Consider the following 18,576-nt stretch of genomic DNA (forward strand, 5'->3'; position numbering starts at 1 on the left):
TGCACTGCACCCCTTCCCCCACAGCTCTGCTGGCTGTCACCCACACTGCAGAACCTGCACCCCACACCGGGACACGGGTCCCTCGGCCCCCTGCTGATGCCCACCTGTTTGTCTGCCTCCCGCTCAGGTGTTTCTGGAGATCGAGCCCCTGGTCCTGTCCTGTCTGGATGGCTACAACGTGTGTATCTTTGCCTACGGGCAGACTGGCTCGGGGAAGACGTACACCATGGAGGTAAGCAGCAGGGCCATGGGGCTGAGGAAGGGGCCAGTCTGGGTTCTGCCCCACTTAGCCCCACAGGTTCCAGGAAGGGCTGACACGGGGGTGGGGGAATGGAGAGACCCCGCTCTGCATCCCAGGCCTAGAGCCCTCCAGGGACGTGGGAATCCGGCTGCCCCCCAGACAGTCTCCCGTTCTCGGGAGGTGGGATCTGTCTCTCTGCCCTTGGGAAGGAGGGCGTCGTCTGTGGGCGTCCTGCCGGTGTGAGGGCGTTTGGAGCCGCCTGGAAGCATGGGGCTCAGTGCAGGAGATCCCGACCTGCACACTCCTACACACGGGTACACACGCATGTGCCAACGGGCTGCGACGCGCACGGACAGGCCCCCACACGCCTCCACATTGAGGGGACTCTGAGGGGGCCTAGGCTGCCCCCGAAGCCCCCACCTCTGTGCTGGGCGGCAGCCTGAGGCCCTGTCTCTGTCTGGCTCCAGGGCGTCCCCGAGGACCCTGGCATAAACCAGCGGGCGCTGCAGGCCCTGTACCAGGAGATGGAGGCCAGGGAGGGGCTGTGGAAGTATTCGGTGAGCCTCAGCGTGGTGGAGATCTACAACGAGGTGATCCGGTAAGAGGGGGCCGGGAGAGGGGGCCTGCCCCATGCACTGCTAGGAACGCCCTGCCCCCCACAGAACCTTCCCCTCACCCTGCTGCATAGGCTGGGCACCGCGCTGCCTTACCGGGCAGGGTCTGACCAAAGGACCTGCTCAGCACTCCAGAGTGACCCCAATACCCAGCATGGGACTAGGGGGCGCCGTGACGGGACAGGGGGAGGGGGCGCAGCAGGAGGCGCTCTCGGCTCTGATTGACAGGACCCCAGAGCGCAGTAGGGGGCCGTGCTGCAGGGGGCGCTCTCGGCACTGACTGACGGGACCCCAGAGCGCAGTAGGGGGGCCGTGCTGCAGGGGGCGCTCTCGGCACTGACTGACGGGACCCCAGAGCGCAGTAGGGGGTGCTGTGCTGCAGGGGGCGCTCTCGGCACTGACTGACGGGACCCCAGAGCGCAGTAGGGGGGCCGTGCTGCAGGGGGCGCTCTCGGCACTGACTGACGGGACCCCAGAGCGCAGTAGGGGGGCCGTGCTGCAGGGGGCGCTCTCGGCACTGACTGACGGGACCCCAGAGCGCAGTAGGGGGCCGTGCTGCAGGGGGCGCTCTCGGCTCTGACTGACGGGACCCCAGAGCGCAGTAGGGGGGCCGTGCTGCAGGGGGCGCTCTCGGCTCTGACTGACGGGACCCCAGAGCGCAGTAGGGGGCCCGTGCTGCAGGGGGCGCTCTCGGCACTGACTGACGGGACCCCAGAGCGCAGTAGGGGGCCCGTGCTGCAGGGGGCGCTCTCGGCACTGACTGACGGGACCCCAGAGCGCAGTAGGGGGGCCGTGCTGCAGGGGGCGCTCTCGGCACTGACTGACGGGACCCCAGAGCGCAGTAGGGGGGCCGTGCTGCAGGGGGCGCTCTCGGCTCTGACTGACGGGACCCCAGAGCGCAGTAGGGGGCGCCGTGCTGCAGGGGGCGCTCTCGGCTCTGACTGACGGGACCCCAGAGCGCAGTAGGGGGCGCCGTGCTGCAGGGGGCGCTCTCGGCACTGACTGACGGGACCCCAGAGCGCAGTAGGGGGCGCCGTGCTGCAGGGGGCGCTCTCGGCACTGACTGACGGGACCCCAGAGCGCAGTAGGGGGCGCCGTGCTGCAGGGGGCGCTCTCGGCTCTGACTGACGGGACCCCAGAGCGCAGTAGGGGGGCCGTGCTGCAGGGGGCGCTCTCGGCACTGACTGACGGGACCCCAGAGCGCAGTAGGGGGGCCGTGCTGCAGGGGGCGCTCTCGGCACTGACTGACGGGACCCCAGAGCGCAGTAGGGGGCGCCGTGCTGCGGGGGGCGCTCTCGGCACTGACTGACGGGACCCCAGAGCGCAGTAGGGGGCGCCGTGCTGCGGGGGGCGCTCTCGGCTCTGACTGACGGGACCCCAGAGCGCAGTAGGGGGCGCTGTGCTTCCGGAGATGCAGATTTAAGCTGAAACATAAAACTAGGTCCTGAGTTAATCCCAGCTCAGGTGAATCAATGCTGCCTCCTTAAACCCTCCTGTTGATTTCAGTTGGATCCAGGATTCCTCTTCACTTGTTCTAAGCTGCTGTTCAGAGTGGCTGTACAGGCCTGCTCCAGAGGTGGCCGCACTTCCATGGAGAGAGCAGTGATTGCTCTATATGGTTTTTGAAGCACTTGATATTACCCAGCCCTACGTCCTAGACTCCCCATGGCCCGTCCCCTTCCCTAGCATCCCTGTCTGCAGACTCAATACTGTCTCAACCCGCCCTGAGGGACCCAGAGCACCCAGGGACCGTCCTGGGCACGGGGACCCAGCCTGAGCCGATGTTGTCATCTCCCTGCAGGGATCTGCTTGGGAAGGAGCCGCAGGAGAAGCTGGACATCAAGCTGAACCCTGACGGGAGTGGGCAGCTCCATGTGCCGGGCCTGACCAGTGTGGAGGTGCAGGGGCTCCGGGAGATCCGAAAGGTACCAGGGGACGGGACAAAGCCACCCATGGCCTTCGGGTGCAGGAGGAGTGAGGGGGCAGGGCATCTGAGTTATACTGGCAGGGGTGGAGCTAAGAGGGGCGGAGTCATGCTCGTGAATTGGTGAAACCTGGTCCAGCCACCCCTCTGCTTGCTCCCTTTGCTAGTGCCAGTGACTCAGGCCGGCGCTCCCCGGCAGCTTCGCCTAGCAGAGCGGGAGGTTCCCCGCAGCTGCCGCGTCATAGAATCATAGAATCATAGAATATCAGGGTTGGAAGGGACCCCAGAAGGTCATCTAGTCCAACCCCCTGCTCGAAGCAGGACCAATTCTCAGTTAAATCATCCCAGCCAGGGCTTTGTCAAGCCTGACCTTAAAAACCTCTAAGGAAGGAGATTCTACCACCTCCCTAGGTAACGCATTCCAGTGTTTCACCACCCTCTTAGTGAAAAAGTTTTTCCTAATATCCAATCTAAACCTCCCCCACTGCAACTTGAGACCATTACTCCTCGTTCTGTCATCTGCTACCATTGAGAACAGTCTAGAGCCATCCTCTTTGGAACCCCCTTTCAGGTAGTTGAAAGCAGCTATCAAATCCCCCCTCATTCTTCTCTTCCGTAGACTAAACAATCCCAGTTCCCTCAGCCTCTCCTCATAACTCATGTGTTCCAGTCCCCTAATAATTTTTGTTGCCCTTCGCTGGACTCTCTCCAATTTATCCACATCCTTCTTGAAGTGTGGGGCCCAAAACTGGACACAGTACTCCAGATGAGGCCTCACCAATGTCGAATAGAGGGGAACGATCACGTCCCTCGATCTGCTCGCTATGCCCCTACTTATACATCCCAAAATGCCATTGGCCTTCTTGGCAACAAGGGCACACTGCTGACTCACTGCGTCTTGGAGGGTGGGGCTGGGGGCTGTGAGGATCATTCCTGGTGGGTTCATTCCCTCGGCCTTTGGGTCTGTCTCAGATGCTGTCGCTGGGGAAGAGGAACCGGGCAACCTACTGCACCAACATGAACGAGCGCAGCTCCCGGTCCCACGCCCTGCTCACCATCACCATCACTGGCACCAACTGCAGCACCGGGACCAAGACCTCAGGTACTCACTGCCGCGGGCCTGCGCCACAATCCTCTCCTGGACCCCCGGCCTGCTCCGCGTCGCCCCCTGCTGGCTGCTGCGCACAGAGGAGAGAAGCCCTGGGACAGCCTGGGGGCGGCAGAGCCACCCGAATCTGACGGTCCACAGCGGCAGCTGATGGACAGGAGGCGAGGAAGAGGGCTGGGGGCTTTGGACGTCATGGTCAGTGCTGGGGACACACTGATTCAGGATTTCCGGGGGGTGGAGGAGGAACTTGAGGCTTGGTGCTTGTGGGAAGCCCCTGAGCCTTCCTCCGGCCACCCCCACGCAGGGGCAGAGCTGTGGGGGGCAGAGGTCCCACGGAGGCTGCACTGAGGTAAGACCAGGCTTCTCAGGGACAAGGTGGGGTTCTTAGGCAGGAATGGCTGGCTGAGGAGGTGTCAAGTCGCCCGGGACTCGCTCAGGGGAGGGTTGGCTCTGATTCCAGGGCAGTGACCAGACGTTGTTCCTGGCTACCAGCCGGCCTGCACGGGTCTATGCTGGCTCGGGCCTCTGCTGCAGTTTGGCGGGGTAGACGCTGGGACTCAGGCTGGAGCCTGGGCTCTGGGACCCTGCAATGGGCGAAGATCCCAAGGCCGAAGTTAAACATCCCCGTAGCGAGAGGCCGAGTCTGATAAGACAGGCCAGCTGTGGGTGTTTAATTGCAGTATAGGTATACCCTGTGAAATGAGTTGGCTGGGCCCCAGGCTGGATCCCCATGGATATGCCTCACCCTCTCAGAAGAACAGAAGAACGGCCAGAGTGGGTCAGACCAATGGTCCATCTAGCCCAGTGTCCTGTCTGCCGACAGTGGCCAATGCCAGGTGCCCCAGAGGGAATTGAACAGAATAGGGAATCATCAAGTGATCCATCCCCTGTCTCCCATTCCCAGCTTCTGCAAACAGAGGCTCGGGACACCATCCCTGCCCATCCTGGCTACTAGCCACTGATGGACCTATCCTCCATGAAGTTCTTTTTTGAACCCTGTTATAGTCTTGGCCTTCACAACAGCCTCTGGCAAGGAGTTCCACAGGTTGACTGTGCGTTGTGTGAAGCAATACTGCCTTTTGGTTGTTTTAAACTTGCTGCCTATTAATTTCATTTGGTGGCCCCTGGTTCTTGTGTTATGAGAAGGAGTAAATAACACTTCCTTATTTACTTTCTCCACACCAGTCACGATTTTATAGACCTCTGTCATATCCCCCCTTAGTCGTCTCTTTTCCAAGCTGAAAAGTCCCAGTCTTATTAATCTCTCCTCCTACAGAAGCCGTTCCAGTCCCCTCGTCATTTTTGTTGCCCTTTTCTGAACCTTTTCCAATTCCAATAGATCTGTTTTGAGATGGGGCGACCACATCTGCATGCAGTATTCAAGGTGTGGGCGTACCGTGGATTTATATAGAAGCAATAAGATATTTTCTGTCTTAGTATCGATCCCTTTCTTAATGATTCCCAACAGTCTGTTAGTTTTTTGGCTGCGGCTGCACAGTGAGTGGATGTTTTCAGAGAACTATCCACAGTGACTCCAAGATCTCTTTCTTGAGTGGTAACAGCTAATTTAGACCCCATCATTTTCTACGTCGAGTTGGGATTATGTTTTCCAGTGTGCAGTACTTTGCATTGATCAACATTGATAAATGCAACTCTCAAATGTTCACGAAGAAGCCGCTGTACTGGGGCTCTCTGGGCGAGCCGTGGAACCCCTATAGGGCAGGGCTAATGGGGGTGGGGGGAGCTCATCCTGGCACTGCCTGATCTGTACAGGGCTCCACCTGGTAGGGCCACCGACCCACTAACGCTGAATTCACACCGTGGCCCTACTGCATCCAATTGCGCCCTTTAGCGATCAGTGCTCCAGAGACCTTGCACCCTGATCCTCGCCTGTCCCCTAGGCCATGGCTCATGCTGAGTCTTGCAGTAGCAGCTGGAGGCCGGAGGGGGGGGTGTCCCCCCGTGCTTGCCGCTGGAAGTATGCGCAGGAAACGACGGCCCCCCCAGGGGCTGACAGGCTGAACACTCATCCCCTTGGCAGGGGCCCAACACTGCAGCCCTGTGCTAGGGCATGAGCCCCTGACAGTGAAATGGACGAGAAACAAGGTGGAACTGACCAGGCTGCTGTCCTTGTCCAAGTGACCGAGACCCAGGGAGGGAACCGCCAGCCTCCCACCTGCAATCTCTGAACGCTTGGCCATGGTCAGCATCATGGGGGGTGGGATGGGGGGAGGGTGTTTATTAACCACCCAGCATTAGGGACACCCTTTTGCCCTAGGGTGCTGGCCTCTGTTTTCACAGCCACAACTCACGGCCCCATAATAGTCTGCGGGTGCAGTTCAGGTCGCTGGGTGATCAATGTACCAGGCTGTCCCCGCAGGGCAGTGGCTTTTGTGATCTGAATTGCAGACTCAGATTTATCACCATTGGTGCAAAATTGTGCTCCCAGAATGGAGAGATCCCTGCTTGAAAATCTGGCTCTCCTCTCTTTGTGGGGCAGTGTTAGGTGTGGTTCGGTGCTGGGGGTCCAGTGCCAGCTGGAGGGGGAACGAGGGGATCGGGAGGGTGGGCAGGGAGGGGCTGTGGCTCCCCCAAGAGCACCCCACACCTGGCCCCTTCCTGGCAGACCCAGCCCTTCCTGGCTCCCCAGAGCCTGCCGCACAAAGCCCAGACTCTCCTCTTGTGTCTCCGGCACCCCAGGGAAGCTGAATCTGGTGGACCTGGCAGGTTCTGAGCGGGTCTGGAAGTCGGGGGCGCAGGGCGAGCGGCTGAAGGAAGCTCAGAACATTAACAAGTCCCTGCTGGCCCTGGGGGAGGTGATCCAGGCCCTCAGAGCCAAGCAGGGCCACGTGCCTTTCCGCAACTCCAAGCTCACCTACCTGCTGCAGGACTCCCTGGGCAAGGGCAACAAGACTGTAATGATGGTGCAGGTAGGTACCGCCGAGCCCGGGGCATGCTGGGGAATGGCCGCACTGCATGCTGGGGCTCCACAGGCCACATCTCCCGCGTGTGAGCTGCTGCACCCGAAATGCCTCATGGAAATTCGCCATTCTGTGACAGAGAAAAGGGGGAATAACCGTTGTTGTTTGTGTAGGGCCTACATTATTTCACCCCGTGCTGCTGCCTCTGACCAGTAGGGAGAACGCTGCTGATTAACAGACTTCCCAGCCCAGGATGATACAGGGATCGCGGAGGGCTCGATTAGTTCCTGCTCGGCTGAGCAGCGAGGCCATGTCGTCCCACCCCCGCACCCCCCACCGAGAGGGCGGCTCAGCACCCACGTCCGTTATTACCGTGATGAGGGACCCCTGTGTGGGGGTAGGACTCTGGGGGATGGGGCCCGCTACCCCTTGGTGGTGAAAGCGGGTTATTTTAACCAGGCCCCCTTACTCCGTCCATCTCTCCCCCACAGATCTCGCTACTGGAGAAGAACGTGGGGGAGACCATGTGTTCCCTGAAGTTCGCCCAGCGCGTCTGCAAGGTGGAGCTGGGCCCAGCATCCCGCAGGATCGACTCCTGGGGCCGGAGCGAGCTCTGAGCCCGCCTGGCCCCGTCCCTGGGCCCAAGATGCAGGCAGCAACCCCACCTCTCTCCAGCTGTGGTACAGCAAGGAGGCACCAGGGCAGGGTAGGCAGCGGCCGTCAGCTGGGAGGGAGCAATCACATGCAACAGCCAGCGCATCCACAGGGCAGTGGGGGCGTCTGGTCCCAGACACCAAGCTGCGGTTGGAGCCCTGGTCCTAAGCCCAGCAACAGGGCAGAGAAGCAGGGGAAGGGAAAGGCCTGGCCTGGGCTGACCGTGCTATGCTGGTTCCCTCTGCCCACTAGCGGGTACCCCGGCACACTGTCCCCAGCTCGGCAGCTGGGCTGTGATTTCCTCCAGCCATGGGGCCCCTCTCGGGCCAGACACCTGCCCTGAGCAGGACCACTCTGGGCCCATTCGGACTAGGAGACGTGCCCCCGCCCATTACCCTTGTAGTACAGGTCGCCCAGCCCTCCATGCTGGGTATTGGCAGCCCTTGTCCACACTGTGCTCCCCTCTGCTGGCCCCGATGACAGAGGAAAGCTGTGTGGGACAATGGGCTCCCACCCTGCAACTGTTATTGTAGGCCCTATCATAACGGTAGGGCATGCTCCCTGCGTGTGTGTAAAGCACACAGAGAGTCACTCTGCCCTCCGAATGGGCAAATAGGAGACCAGCAGGGCCTTGCCCCCACCCCACAGCAATGCCCCCACATACTGCCTGACAATTGCTGAGCAGTCACTGGCTTGAACAATCACGCATGCTCCTCCGCACACGCATGTCTGAATGCATATGCAAAGCCAGGCAAATGTGCACCAACATCTCCCCGGCCACCCATGTTGGGGGAGATCACGGAGGACTCATCTTCCCCGCCGCTCCTCGAACCCGAGCTCTGTGCCAGGAGTTAATTAGTGCAATAGCCTGGAGGGAGGCATCCTCATGCCCACGCTGCTGGCCCCCTCCACAGCACCCCCTGCTGGAATAGCTAGGAGCCCCCCCATAGCCGGTGCTGCCCCACTCCTTGCAGTTGCCCCCTGCTGGAGTAGCTGGGCACTCCCCTCCCAGCCAGTGCTCCTGCCCCACTGCCTGCTGGGAGAGGCCCTTCATGCCCCATCCCCAGGTCTGCGCCCCTGGCAGTCGGGCTACTGGGGGAGGGCTGGGGCCCCCAGGCTGCGTCTGTGCTACTTGAGCCCTATTCCCGCTGGGTGCAATAAAGAGGAACCTTTGCATCCCCAGCCTGTTCTTGATGCTGCCTTATTAGGGTGAGGGGCCCAGCTCTGAGACGTCCCTCCCCCTCCCACCTCTTCCCTGCCTCCCCAGGGGACCCTGTGTCTCCTGCATCCTCAGCCAGTTTGTGGCCTCCCCCCCCACCCCCACTTGCCAGAGCAAAGAACCTGCTGTCCTCAGCCTCTGCAATCCCCACAGGTAGTCCTGGGCCCCCAACTGGTGGGGCCCAGCCCCAAACAGTCTCACAGCCCATGCTCCTGTGCCCTGGCAGAGGGGTTAGGCGTTGTATTTCCTGACATGGGTTCCCGCACTCATGGGGGGTGGGGTGGGGTTGCCAAGCACAGCAGGGGGCAGATGGTGAAGCCCCCCACCCCTACTGCTGCCTGCGGTTGCCCTCACATTGCTCCCATCCCCCCACCCGGTAGTGAGTAGCAGATGGACCTGGGGCTGGAACAGGACAGGCTCAGGGAGCTGGGGGGAGCAGGCTGTGGGTCAGCGTAGGGCAGGGGCAGGTGATGGGGTCAGCACAGTGAGCGGCACGGCCAAGTCTCCATTCGCCTTTATTCATAGCTGTGCGTGTGTGCACACACTTTACACGCATACCCCCCCCACGGTCTCCACCCCACCCGCTCACTTTCCCACTGGGGCTGGCCGGAGGAGGGGCAGGGCTGGCCCGGGCTGCCCCAGCCCCTGGGAGCCACCCCGCCCTTCCTCCAGCCCAGGCTCTGGGCCCTGCTCCCCTGGGAAGGCTCCCGGGCCATGCTGCAGCACGCACCGCTGCAACCTAACCCCTGCGGCTAGGCCACGCTGCGTGCTGGGCCTGCAGGCTGCGTGGTGCAGGTCAGGGGCTCGGGAGGGGCTGGTCTCTGGGGCAGGGCCGGTGTGGAGCTGCCCTTTCCCAGCTTTTGGCCTTTATTGCACGTTTAGCATCAGCCATCGCCCAGCAGCCACGCTGCTGCCCCGCCGGAAAGGGGCTGCCCCCGTGTCCCTCAGAACCCCCCGTACTGGGGGGGCACCAGATGCTGGGTGTGCCAGGGCGGAGGCGCCGTGGGAGGGGCGTGTCTGGCCTTGCTGTGGGGGAGGGCCGGGAGGGCGCTGTCCAGGTCCATGGGGACGCCCAGCAGTGGGGGAAGGGCCGCTGGCAAGGGCTGGGGCACAAGGTCCCAGTAGGCCGGGCTGACGTAGGCAGCGGGGCAGTAGCTGAGGTAGGGCAGCCCGGGGATGGGGGGAAAGGCAAAACAAGTGGGGATGAGCGGGGTCAGGCCCATAGCGTAGGAGGGGGGGAGCTGGTGCATGGGGGACACTGGCGGGGTGCGGCACGTGGAGCCCTCTGAGTCGGAGCTGCTGCTCGGGAAGGCATGGAGCAGCTGGGGGCACTTGGCCAGAGCCGGGGGCTGTGGGCTGCCTGGGCTCTTTTCATCCAAGGGCAGCGTCGAGGCAGAGGAGGAGCGAGTCCTTGGGATGCCAGGGCCCCTGGAGGGGTAGCTGGGGCTGCCAGGGGCCCTCAGCGCAGCGGGGGAAGGAAGCGGGAAGGGAGAGGGCTCCTGGCACTCCGGGTGCAGAGACCTCCCCAGCCTGGGCAGCCCCTGACCCCCGGGCTGCTTGTTCAAGTCCACCTTGTGCAGGTTCTGCAGCAGGGACTGGATGGAAAAGGAAGTGTCCAGCCGGGGCCTGGCCTGCAGGGCCTGAGTCTCTGGATCGGCCCCAGGTGCGGGAACTCTAGCGCCCACGCTGGCTGCAGGCAGCATCTGCTGGGGGCCCCCCCTATAGTGCTGCCCGTGCAGGATGAAGGGGGCCAGGTCGCTGGCGAAGAAGGCCGCCTCCTGCCGGGAGATGGCCGTGTTCTGCAGCTTCAGGGCTTCCGGGGGGATCCGGCTCACGTCCACCGTCCAGAAATTCCCTTTGGCCTTGGGCTTCGCGGGATCCTTCAGCAGCTGCCGGGGAGAGAGCGAGACGGGCTCAACCTGTGGGAGGGGGGAGGTCTCCAGGGACAGAGCTCCCCAGAGTCAGAGACCCCCCCCGTCAGCCTGCCCCCCACTGCCAGCCAGCCCTCCATTTCCTGTTTACCCCTCTCACTGCCAGCCTGACCCCATCCCCTGTCATCCCCACACCCCATAATCCCCACCCCCCCACTGCCAGCCTGCCCTCCATACCCAATCTTCCCCACCCTGTCAGCCTGCCCCATGCCCTGTTAACTCCACCCCCCACTTCCAGCCAGCCCTCCATTTCCTGTTTACCCCTCTCACTGCCAGCCTGACCCCATCCCCTGTCATCCCCACACCCCATAATCCCCACCCCCCCACTAAGAAAAGGAGTACTTGTGGCACCTTAGAGACTAACCAATTTATTAGTCCTGTTTACCCCCCCACTGCCAGCCTGCCCTCCATACCCAATCTTCCCCACCCTGTCAGCCTGCCCCATGCCCTGTTAACTCCACCCCCCACTTCCAGCCTGCCCCCCATTTCCTGTTTACCCAACCCACTGCCAGCCTGCCCTCCATACCCCATCATCTCCACCCCCCACTGCCAGCCTGCCCTCCATACCCCATCATCTCCACCCCCCACTGCCAGCCTGCCTTCCATACCTGTCATCCCTACCCTGCCAGCCTGCCCCATGCCCCATTAACCCCACCTCCCGCTGCCAGCCTGCTTCCCATGTCCTGTCATCCTCCCCACTGCCAGCCTGTCACCACATAGCCCATTAACCCCACCCCCACTGCCAGTCTGCCCCCCATGTCCTGTTTATCCCCCCCACTGCCAGGCTGACCCCCATTCCCCATCATCCCTACCCCCAATATTGCCAGCCTGCCCACCACACCCCATCACCATCACCCCACCGCCAGTCTGCCCCCCAAAGCCCCATCACCCCACCCCACCCCTGCCCCCGGTGTCTGTGGCCCCGGCCCAGCGCTCACCTTGGAGAAGCAGCGGTTGGAGGACAGGTTGTGGCGGATGGAGTCCTTCCAGCCCTGGTAGCCCTCGGTGAAGAAGGGGAAGAGGGCGCCGATCTCCTGGATGATCTGAAACCGAGAGACGGGGCGTGAGAGCCCCTGGCCGCGGGCGGAGCAGACCCCAGGGCCGATCCCGGCTGGGGGACCCTCACGCACCCTTCCCTGACCCCAACCAGTGACTCCCAGTGACCCCCACCCCATCTCCCCACCTCGAACCACTGACTCCCACCTCTCCCCGAGCCAGTGACCCCCAAACCTTCTCTCCCGCCTTCCCCACCCCCAAATTACTGAGCCCACCTCCCATCCCCTCACCTCAAACCTGTGATTCTCACCTCCCCCGAACCAGTGACCCCCCCAACCCTCTCTCATACCCCAAACCACTGACCGCCCACCCGGAACCATTCCAAACCAGTGACCCCAAACACCCACCAAAACCCCGAACCAGTGACCCCCACCTCCACCCGGAACCAGTGACCCCCCTCCCTGAACCCAACCCCATCCCCTAACCTGAACTAGAAACCCCCCACTTCCACACGCCGAACCAGTGACCGCCCCAAACCCTCTCCCCCCATCCCGAACAAGTGACCCCCACACCTCCACCCCCTCAACCCAGTGACCCCCCTCCCCCTACCACCCCATCCCTACCCCAAACCAGTGACCCCCCCAACGACCCCCTTCCCCTTCTCCAAACCAGTTATCGCCCCGCAGCCACTGCCCCACCACCCCAAAACCACATCGCCCCTGCCGCCAATCCACCCTAGCGCCCCCCCCAAACCCAGCCGATGCCCCCCAGCCCGCAGGCAGACGGCAAGACGCCTGGAGCGGAGCTAACCCCGGGACCGGTGACCCTACGCTGGGTCCCCGCCCCACAACCTCCTACAGGGCACCCCAGGAGGGAACTGCAGCCTGCGGTCCGGGGTCACTGGTTCAGGGCGGGGGTCTCCTCCCGGGGGCACCAACCACCCAGGGGCCCCGATCCGGGCCGTGGCGAGTTGCGCGCTGCGCTGCCCGGCCAGGAGGGCGCAGCTGTCCCGGGCGGGGGGCCCCGTACCTGGGACAGCTTCAGCTTCCTGCCCGGCGAGGCCTGGATCACCAGGGCGATCATGGCCAGGTAGGTGTAGGGCGGCTTGCGGTGCCGGCTGTATTTCTTCTTCTTCGGCGGCGTCTGCTCCATGGCGCTGGGCTGGGCAGTGGGGTGGCCGGCGGGGCCCGAGGGCTGCTCCGCGGGGGCTGGGTCCGTCCGTCCCGGCCAGGCGCCCGGAGCGTGTGAAGAGGGAGGCCAGGCGCCCGCGGCGGCTGTTGGGAGCTCCCAGGTGGGCGCATTAGGGGCTCTCAGTGGCCATCGCGGCCTTTGTCATGCAGATGGGCGGCTCGCCCCCCGCTGGAGCCAGCCCGGCTGGGGTGCGGCCCAGGGGAAGGGGCTGGGCGCTGGCTCTGCTTTGGGAGGAGGCGGGAGGTGGCGGCCCTGGGTTGATTGAGGTGAGAAGTGGCCCCTGCCTCCCCTCCACAGCTCACCCTGCAGCTCAGCACAATGGGGCCTGAGACAGCGCTGCTGGGGGGGGGAGCCACCCCCAGCCAGAGCCTCCTGCCCTGCCTGGCTCTGGGGTGACCCCGCCTGGCTGGGTGGGCACCTGCCGTCCTGGGGCACCGCCATGGTATTGGGCACAGGGGTGACAAGCAGCTGCAGATGAGCTGAGATTCCGGTGGGCAGAGTGAGGCCTGGTACAGGAACAGGGCAGGGCTTGGCCTGGCTAGTTTAGGGTGTTGGGTGGGGGGCCTAGGAACCATGAGTCGGGGTGATGCCAGGAAGAATCATAGCTTCGTAGGACTGGACGGGACCTCCCTGGCAGGACTAAGAACTATCTAGCCCAGCCCTGACAGGTGTTTGTCCAACCTACTCTTAAACATCTCCAAGGACGGAGATTCCACCACCTCCCTGGGCAATTTATTCCAGTGCTTAACCACCAGGACAGTTAGGAAGTTTTTCCTAATGTCCAACCTAAACCTCCCTCGCTGCAATTTAAGCCCATTGCTTCTGACCCTGTCCTCAGCGGTCAAGGAGAACAATTTTTCTCTCTCCTCCTGTAACAACCTTTTATGTGCTTGAAAACTGTTATCATGTCCCCCCTCAGTCCCCTCTTCTCTAGACTAAACAAACCCAGTGTTTTCAATCGTCCCTCAGAGGTCATGTTTTCTAGACCTTTACTCATTTTTGTTTCTCTTCTCTGCATTCTCTCCAATTTGTCCACATCTTTCCTGAAATGTGGTGCCCAGAACTGGACACAATCCTCCAGCTGAGGCCTAATCAGCACATAGCAGAGTGGAAGAATTACTTCTTGTGTCTTCCTTACAACACTCCTGCTAATACAGCCCAGAATGTGTGCGCTCTCTCTCTCTCTTTTTTTGTGTGCAAGTGTTACACTGTTGACTCATATTTAGCTTGTGATCCACTATGACCCCCACTCCTCATCCTTTCTGCAGTGCTCCTTCCTAGGCGGTCATTTCCCATTGTGTATGTGGCAACTGATTGTTCCTTCCTAAGTGGAGCACTTTGCATTCGTCCTCACTGAATGTCATCAACTCAAGCAGGCTGAATAGCAAGAACCACGCCCAAGGAGGGCTCCAGACCCTGTGGGGCACTGACTGGAGTCTCTATGGCTGCTCACGCAGCAGCCCCCTCTCCCTGTGGTATCCAGCCGCCTGGCAATCACAGGAGAGATTTAGCCTCCCAGCCTCCCCGTGGGCTGGGGCGGCACTGTTACCCCCAGGGTAGGGACGGCAGCCGGTTGCAGAACCTAGTTTAGCACCTAAGCACTGGGCCACCCATCCTCCCACTCCCTGTCCTAGGGGAAGGCCCATCACTGAAGGGCCTGCAGGGCACAGCCCTGAGCTGGGGCCCTGGCAGGGACCCAAAGGAGCTATTTCTACCCCTTGGGATCCTATCCCAGCCCTGCTGTTCCCGTCTCCCACCCGGGGATGCGCTTGGGTGCTGGGCCATGGAGACGTGCAGGACTCCGGAGCTGCCAGCAAGGCTTTCCTGATGCCACTGGGCATTGACTGGCTGCATGCCCACACAAAGCCAGAGGCATAAAACCCGCCAGCCCGCTGCCATGGAGGGGAGGCAGGTCCAGGCAGGGAACCGCAGTCCTGTGGCAAAGCAGGGCCCCTGTCCTGCCATGCCCAAACCATCCTGTCCGTCAGCCACAGGCCCGGCTCTTCTCCCCACGGGGTTTGGATGGGAGGACATGGGGGCGAGAGAGCCTGCTACTCCCAGGGTTTGGGCCCTGAGGCTTGCGTGAGCCCTGGAGGCTCGGAACCCGGAGGCCGGGTGTTTGGCTTTGAAGATCTCGGGATTTTTAAGCCAATCTCATGATTTCTGCACTCCTGGGGGGTGGCATCACTGTCGTCGAGGGAGGGGGCTGGCCCTTTGCCTGAGATTCAGCAGGAGGGCATGTTCCCGTGCCTTTGAGCCCTGCCAGCTCCCCTCCTCCCCCGCTCAAGGTGGGATGCACCCTCTCTTTGGACATCTCCCATCCAGACCTTGACCAGGCCTCGCCCTGCTTAGGGGGTGAGCTCATAGTCAGGACAGCAACCGTTGTGGGCCGGCTTTGGGCATGTCCATCACCGATTAGCTAGGCAGCGGTTCTCAACCCAGTTACCATTGTGGGCCACGTAGGTGGGCCAGAATGTGTTCTGTGGGATGCATCCAATACTACAGATATGGCCCTGAGGATGTCCCATGGGCCGCAGCTCTGAGCTGACTGGGCTGGAAGGGGGCTCGCGGGCCGCAGGCTGAGAACCACTGAGCTAGAGGCTCACGCTACGAGCTTCCCTGCCCTTCCCCAGGTGGATCCTGGTGCTGGTGATCCCCAGGTTCTCAACACATGGCTAAGTGTCTCCTGGGAGATTCCCCAGCTGAGGGAGTCAGGGAGGAGGTTGGCAGTGGGAGGGGAATATCTGCTCCTACTGCCTGGGTGTTTCTGCTCCAGCAATCAGCAACGAAAGGGTTAACCCTTTACATTCAGCCATTTCTCCCCTTGGGGTAGCGCAGCAGCCCTGGGGCGAGATGCCTCCAGCCCTCAGGGAGTGCAGCGTTTGGAGTCCCCCCGGGTGAGCGCTGTGCTTTCATGGCTGAGGCATGGGGCTGGAGCTGGCTGCTCACCCGGCCAGGCCGGGCCAGGCCGGGTCTGCCCCTCACGGCTGTGTTTTGGGGTGATTGGCTCCACGGCAGAAATCCCAAGTGGCAAAGCCTGTGAGGTCCGGGAGGACCCTGCGTTGGGGGTCGGACTAGCTGACCTCCCGAGGTCCCTTCCAACCCTGATCTATGACTCTAGGACCCTCCCCAGACGTGGTTTCCTCAGTGCTGCGCCCAGGTTCCCACCTTCCCTAGGGGAACTGCGCCATGCTCCGACCCCCCTCCCTGGTGGGCCGTTTCCCCCGAGATACCCCCTGGATTCCCCTTGGCCCAGTTGGCTCCCCTCGCCCTCCAGCCCCAGCCCCTTTGTTGTGCTAACACTGGGAGGATTATGCAAAGTGCCCGCACTAACAGGGCTGCTAATGCTGGGGCTGATTGCACCGGGGAGCCCTGGCACCAGTGGGGAGGTCGCAGAGAGGTTACGGTTCACAGTAAGATGGAACAGTGGGGGTAGGGGGCTGCGGGTCGGGGTTTGAGGGGCAGCAGCAGAGCGAGAGGTGTGGGGGGCCCAGGGCTGGGGTAGCAGGGGTCTGCGTGTCAGGATTGGGGGGCAGCGGCAGAGTTGGGGGGGAGCCCAGGGCTGGGGTAGCAGGGAGCTGTGGGTCAGGACTGAGGGGCACCGGCAGAGCTGGGGGACACACCCCAGGGCCGGGGTAGCAGGGGGCAGTGGGTCAGGATTGAGGGGCACCGGCAGAGTAGAGTGGGGGAGCCCAGGGCTGGGGCAGCAGAGAGCTGTGGGTCAGGATTGAGGGGCACCGGCAGAGTGGAGTGGGGGAGCCCAGGGCTGGGGCAGCAGAGAGCTGTGGGTCAGGATTGAGGGGCACCGGCAGAGTGGAGTGGGGGAGCCCAGGGCTGGGGCAGCAGGGAGCTGTGGGTTAGGATTGAGGGGCACTGGCAGAGCTGGGGGACACACCCCAGGGCTGGGGCAGCAGGGAGCTGGGGGTCAGGATTGAGGGGCACTGGCAGAGTGGAATGGGGGAGCCCAGGGCTGGGGCAGCAGGGAGCTGTGGGTCAGGACTGAGGGGCACCGGCAGAGCTGGGGGACACACCCCAGGGCTGGGGTAGCAGGGGGCAGTGGTTAGGGATTGAGGGGCACCGGCAGAGTGGAGTGGGGGAGCCCAGGGCTGGGGCAGCAGGGAGCTGTGGGTCAGGACTGAGGGGCACCGGCAGAGCTGGGGGACACACCCCAGGGCTGGGGTAGCAGGGGGCAGTGGTTAGGGATTGAGGGGCATCAGCAGAGGGACTCCCATATTGAGGGCCATAGAAGCACCTCCCAGCTAGACAGACGGGGGCAGGGCCCAGAGCGCATTGAGCCCCCAGCCCCACAGCATAGGGCCCAGCTCTGCTAGCCTGTTCTCCTGCCCTGAGGGGAGCCATTTGCTCCCTTGATGTTCCTATCCACACAGCTCCCAGAGCAGCCGCCACCCGCCATGTGGATCCGAGAGGGGAGCTTTTGCTGATTGGAAAACCTCCAGAGAGTCTGGCTGCTTGGCAGGGCTTCCCTGAGGCCAGTGGGGGCTGGCCTAGACCAGGGGGTCCCAGACGTTTTCCCTGAGGCCCCCCTCTGCAGCTGCAATAGGTGCTGTGGCCCACCATTCACACTCCTTGGGGAACACTATTAATATTAATTCTGACAGACATAGAAACTCGATGTACCAGCAGGGGCCAGGACTCAGGGGGGCATCTTTCCATCTGAGGGCAGGTGCCACCCCTCCTGCCCACTGGTGCCCAGCACCCCTTCCCTTGCAGAGGCAAAAGCCCTGATCTCCCTCCCCAAATTGAGCCAAAGCTCCCTGTCCCCCCCACTTATGATAAGCAAGGTCCCCTGGCCTCTGCCCCACAGGGATGCTGGTGGGGGTGTGGCTGAGTGAGGTCCCTTGGTGTTCCTCTCACCGGTGGCAGGCGGGGCACATTCTGCTCGGTCCTGGGGCTACCAGAGCCAGCTTGGCCCGCAGGGCCCGGTTCTCCTGCAGCAGGCAGGCCCCCTCCGGCTGGGGAGCGTGGGGGTGGGGGGCAGAGAAAGGGGGAGGGGGCAGAACCCGTTACCCCAGTCAAAGCCGGGGTTCCGCCCCAGAGAGCCCCAGTCTGGCCCTGGGGCAGAGGGGTGAGGGGGCGACACAGAGAGACCAGTCTGGTCCGAGACGGAGGAAGCTGACCATAGATGGCTCATGGGGAGGTGGAAGGGCTGGGGTGGGCTGTGGTGTACGAAGAGTTAAGGGAGTTTCGGAAGGGGTGGGGCAGCCATGTTGTGTGGGGGACCCTGAGTTTGGGGGGAACGGGGAAGGGGAGCCCGCAGGCGGCGAGACGGCTGAGTGAGCCCGGTGGTGGAGCAAGCTGAGGAGCAGCCCTGTGCCCCACCCTGGCGAGGGACGGCTGGCTGGGGAGGGCACCGGGTGCAGCCTGCAATGGGGCAGGGGCTCCAGCATGGATAGCAGAGACGGAATGGGGGAAGGGGACAGGTGAGTGCATGGGAGGTCCCCGATACTCCTGTCCCCCGGCCTGCAAGCCAGCTGCTGAGGGCGGGAGGAGGAAACCTTCCAGCTGCGCCTCTTCTGCGCCTCTGACCCAGGCTCCCCCACCCCCAAAAATTCCCCAAAAATTCCAGACCCTGCCCCCCAAACACAGGCTCTGCCAGGCCGGGCAAGTGGCTAGGACTGTGTGCCCTGGGGCTGCGCTGAAGGGCCAGGGCCGGGAGGGGAGTGGAAAGAAGCAATTTGCGGGGGGGGCAACTCTCCTAATGCCCCCCGATCTCCGCCCCAGCCAGCAGACCCCCGGGGGCTGTGTCCGGCCCTCCA

General features: G+C 62.8%; 2 protein-coding genes across 4 annotated transcripts in view; one reads left to right on the forward strand and one right to left on the reverse strand.

Annotated features, from left to right (window-relative positions):
• KIFC2 (kinesin family member C2) overlaps positions 1 to 8,644 on the forward strand; it is a 36,411-nt gene extending 27,767 nt beyond the window's left edge. For all 3 annotated transcript variants that reach the window (XM_073329904.1, XM_073329907.1, XM_073329906.1), the window contains 6 exons: positions 128 to 232; positions 709 to 839; positions 2,657 to 2,780; positions 3,752 to 3,881; positions 6,588 to 6,817; positions 7,300 to 8,644. In XM_073329904.1, the coding sequence (XP_073186005.1) occupies positions 128 to 232; positions 709 to 839; positions 2,657 to 2,780; positions 3,752 to 3,881; positions 6,588 to 6,817; positions 7,300 to 7,425 (846 nt within the window). In that variant the 3' untranslated portion in view covers positions 7,426 to 8,644. The remainder of the gene's footprint in view (positions 1 to 127; positions 233 to 708; positions 840 to 2,656; positions 2,781 to 3,751; positions 3,882 to 6,587; positions 6,818 to 7,299) is intronic.
• Positions 8,645 to 9,625: 981 nt separating this feature from the next.
• On the reverse strand, positions 9,626 to 12,760 carry FOXH1 (forkhead box H1). Its single transcript, XM_073329325.1, has 3 exons — positions 12,638 to 12,760; positions 11,551 to 11,655; positions 9,626 to 10,570 (listed from the first exon to the last, which is right to left on the reverse strand). The coding sequence occupies exons 1-3, from the start codon at positions 12,758 to 12,760 to the stop codon at positions 9,626 to 9,628; spliced, it is 1,173 nt and encodes a 390-aa protein (XP_073185426.1).
• Positions 12,761 to 18,576: the final 5,816 nt, after the last annotated feature.

Source organism: Lepidochelys kempii, chromosome 2 (assembly GCF_965140285.1).
Source record: "Lepidochelys kempii isolate rLepKem1 chromosome 2, rLepKem1.hap1, whole genome shotgun sequence".
Taxonomy (NCBI): domain Eukaryota; kingdom Metazoa; phylum Chordata; order Testudines; family Cheloniidae; genus Lepidochelys; species Lepidochelys kempii.

What these genes read in the sequence shown, in the direction of transcription:
- FOXH1 (XM_073329325.1), bottom strand. Translation starts at nt 12,760, where the DNA reads ATGGAGCAGACGCCGCCGAAGAAGAAGAAATACAGCCGGCACCGCAAG. An exon ending in GGAAGCTGAAGCTGTCCCAG is followed by an intron (nt 11,656 to 12,637) that starts GTACGGGGCCCC and finishes TCTCGGTTTCAG; the next exon opens with ATCATCCAGGAGATCGGCGC. An exon ending in CCAACCGCTGCTTCTCCAAG is followed by an intron (nt 10,571 to 11,550) that starts GTGAGCGCTGGG and finishes TCTCCCCGGCAG; the next exon opens with CTGCTGAAGGATCCCGCGAA.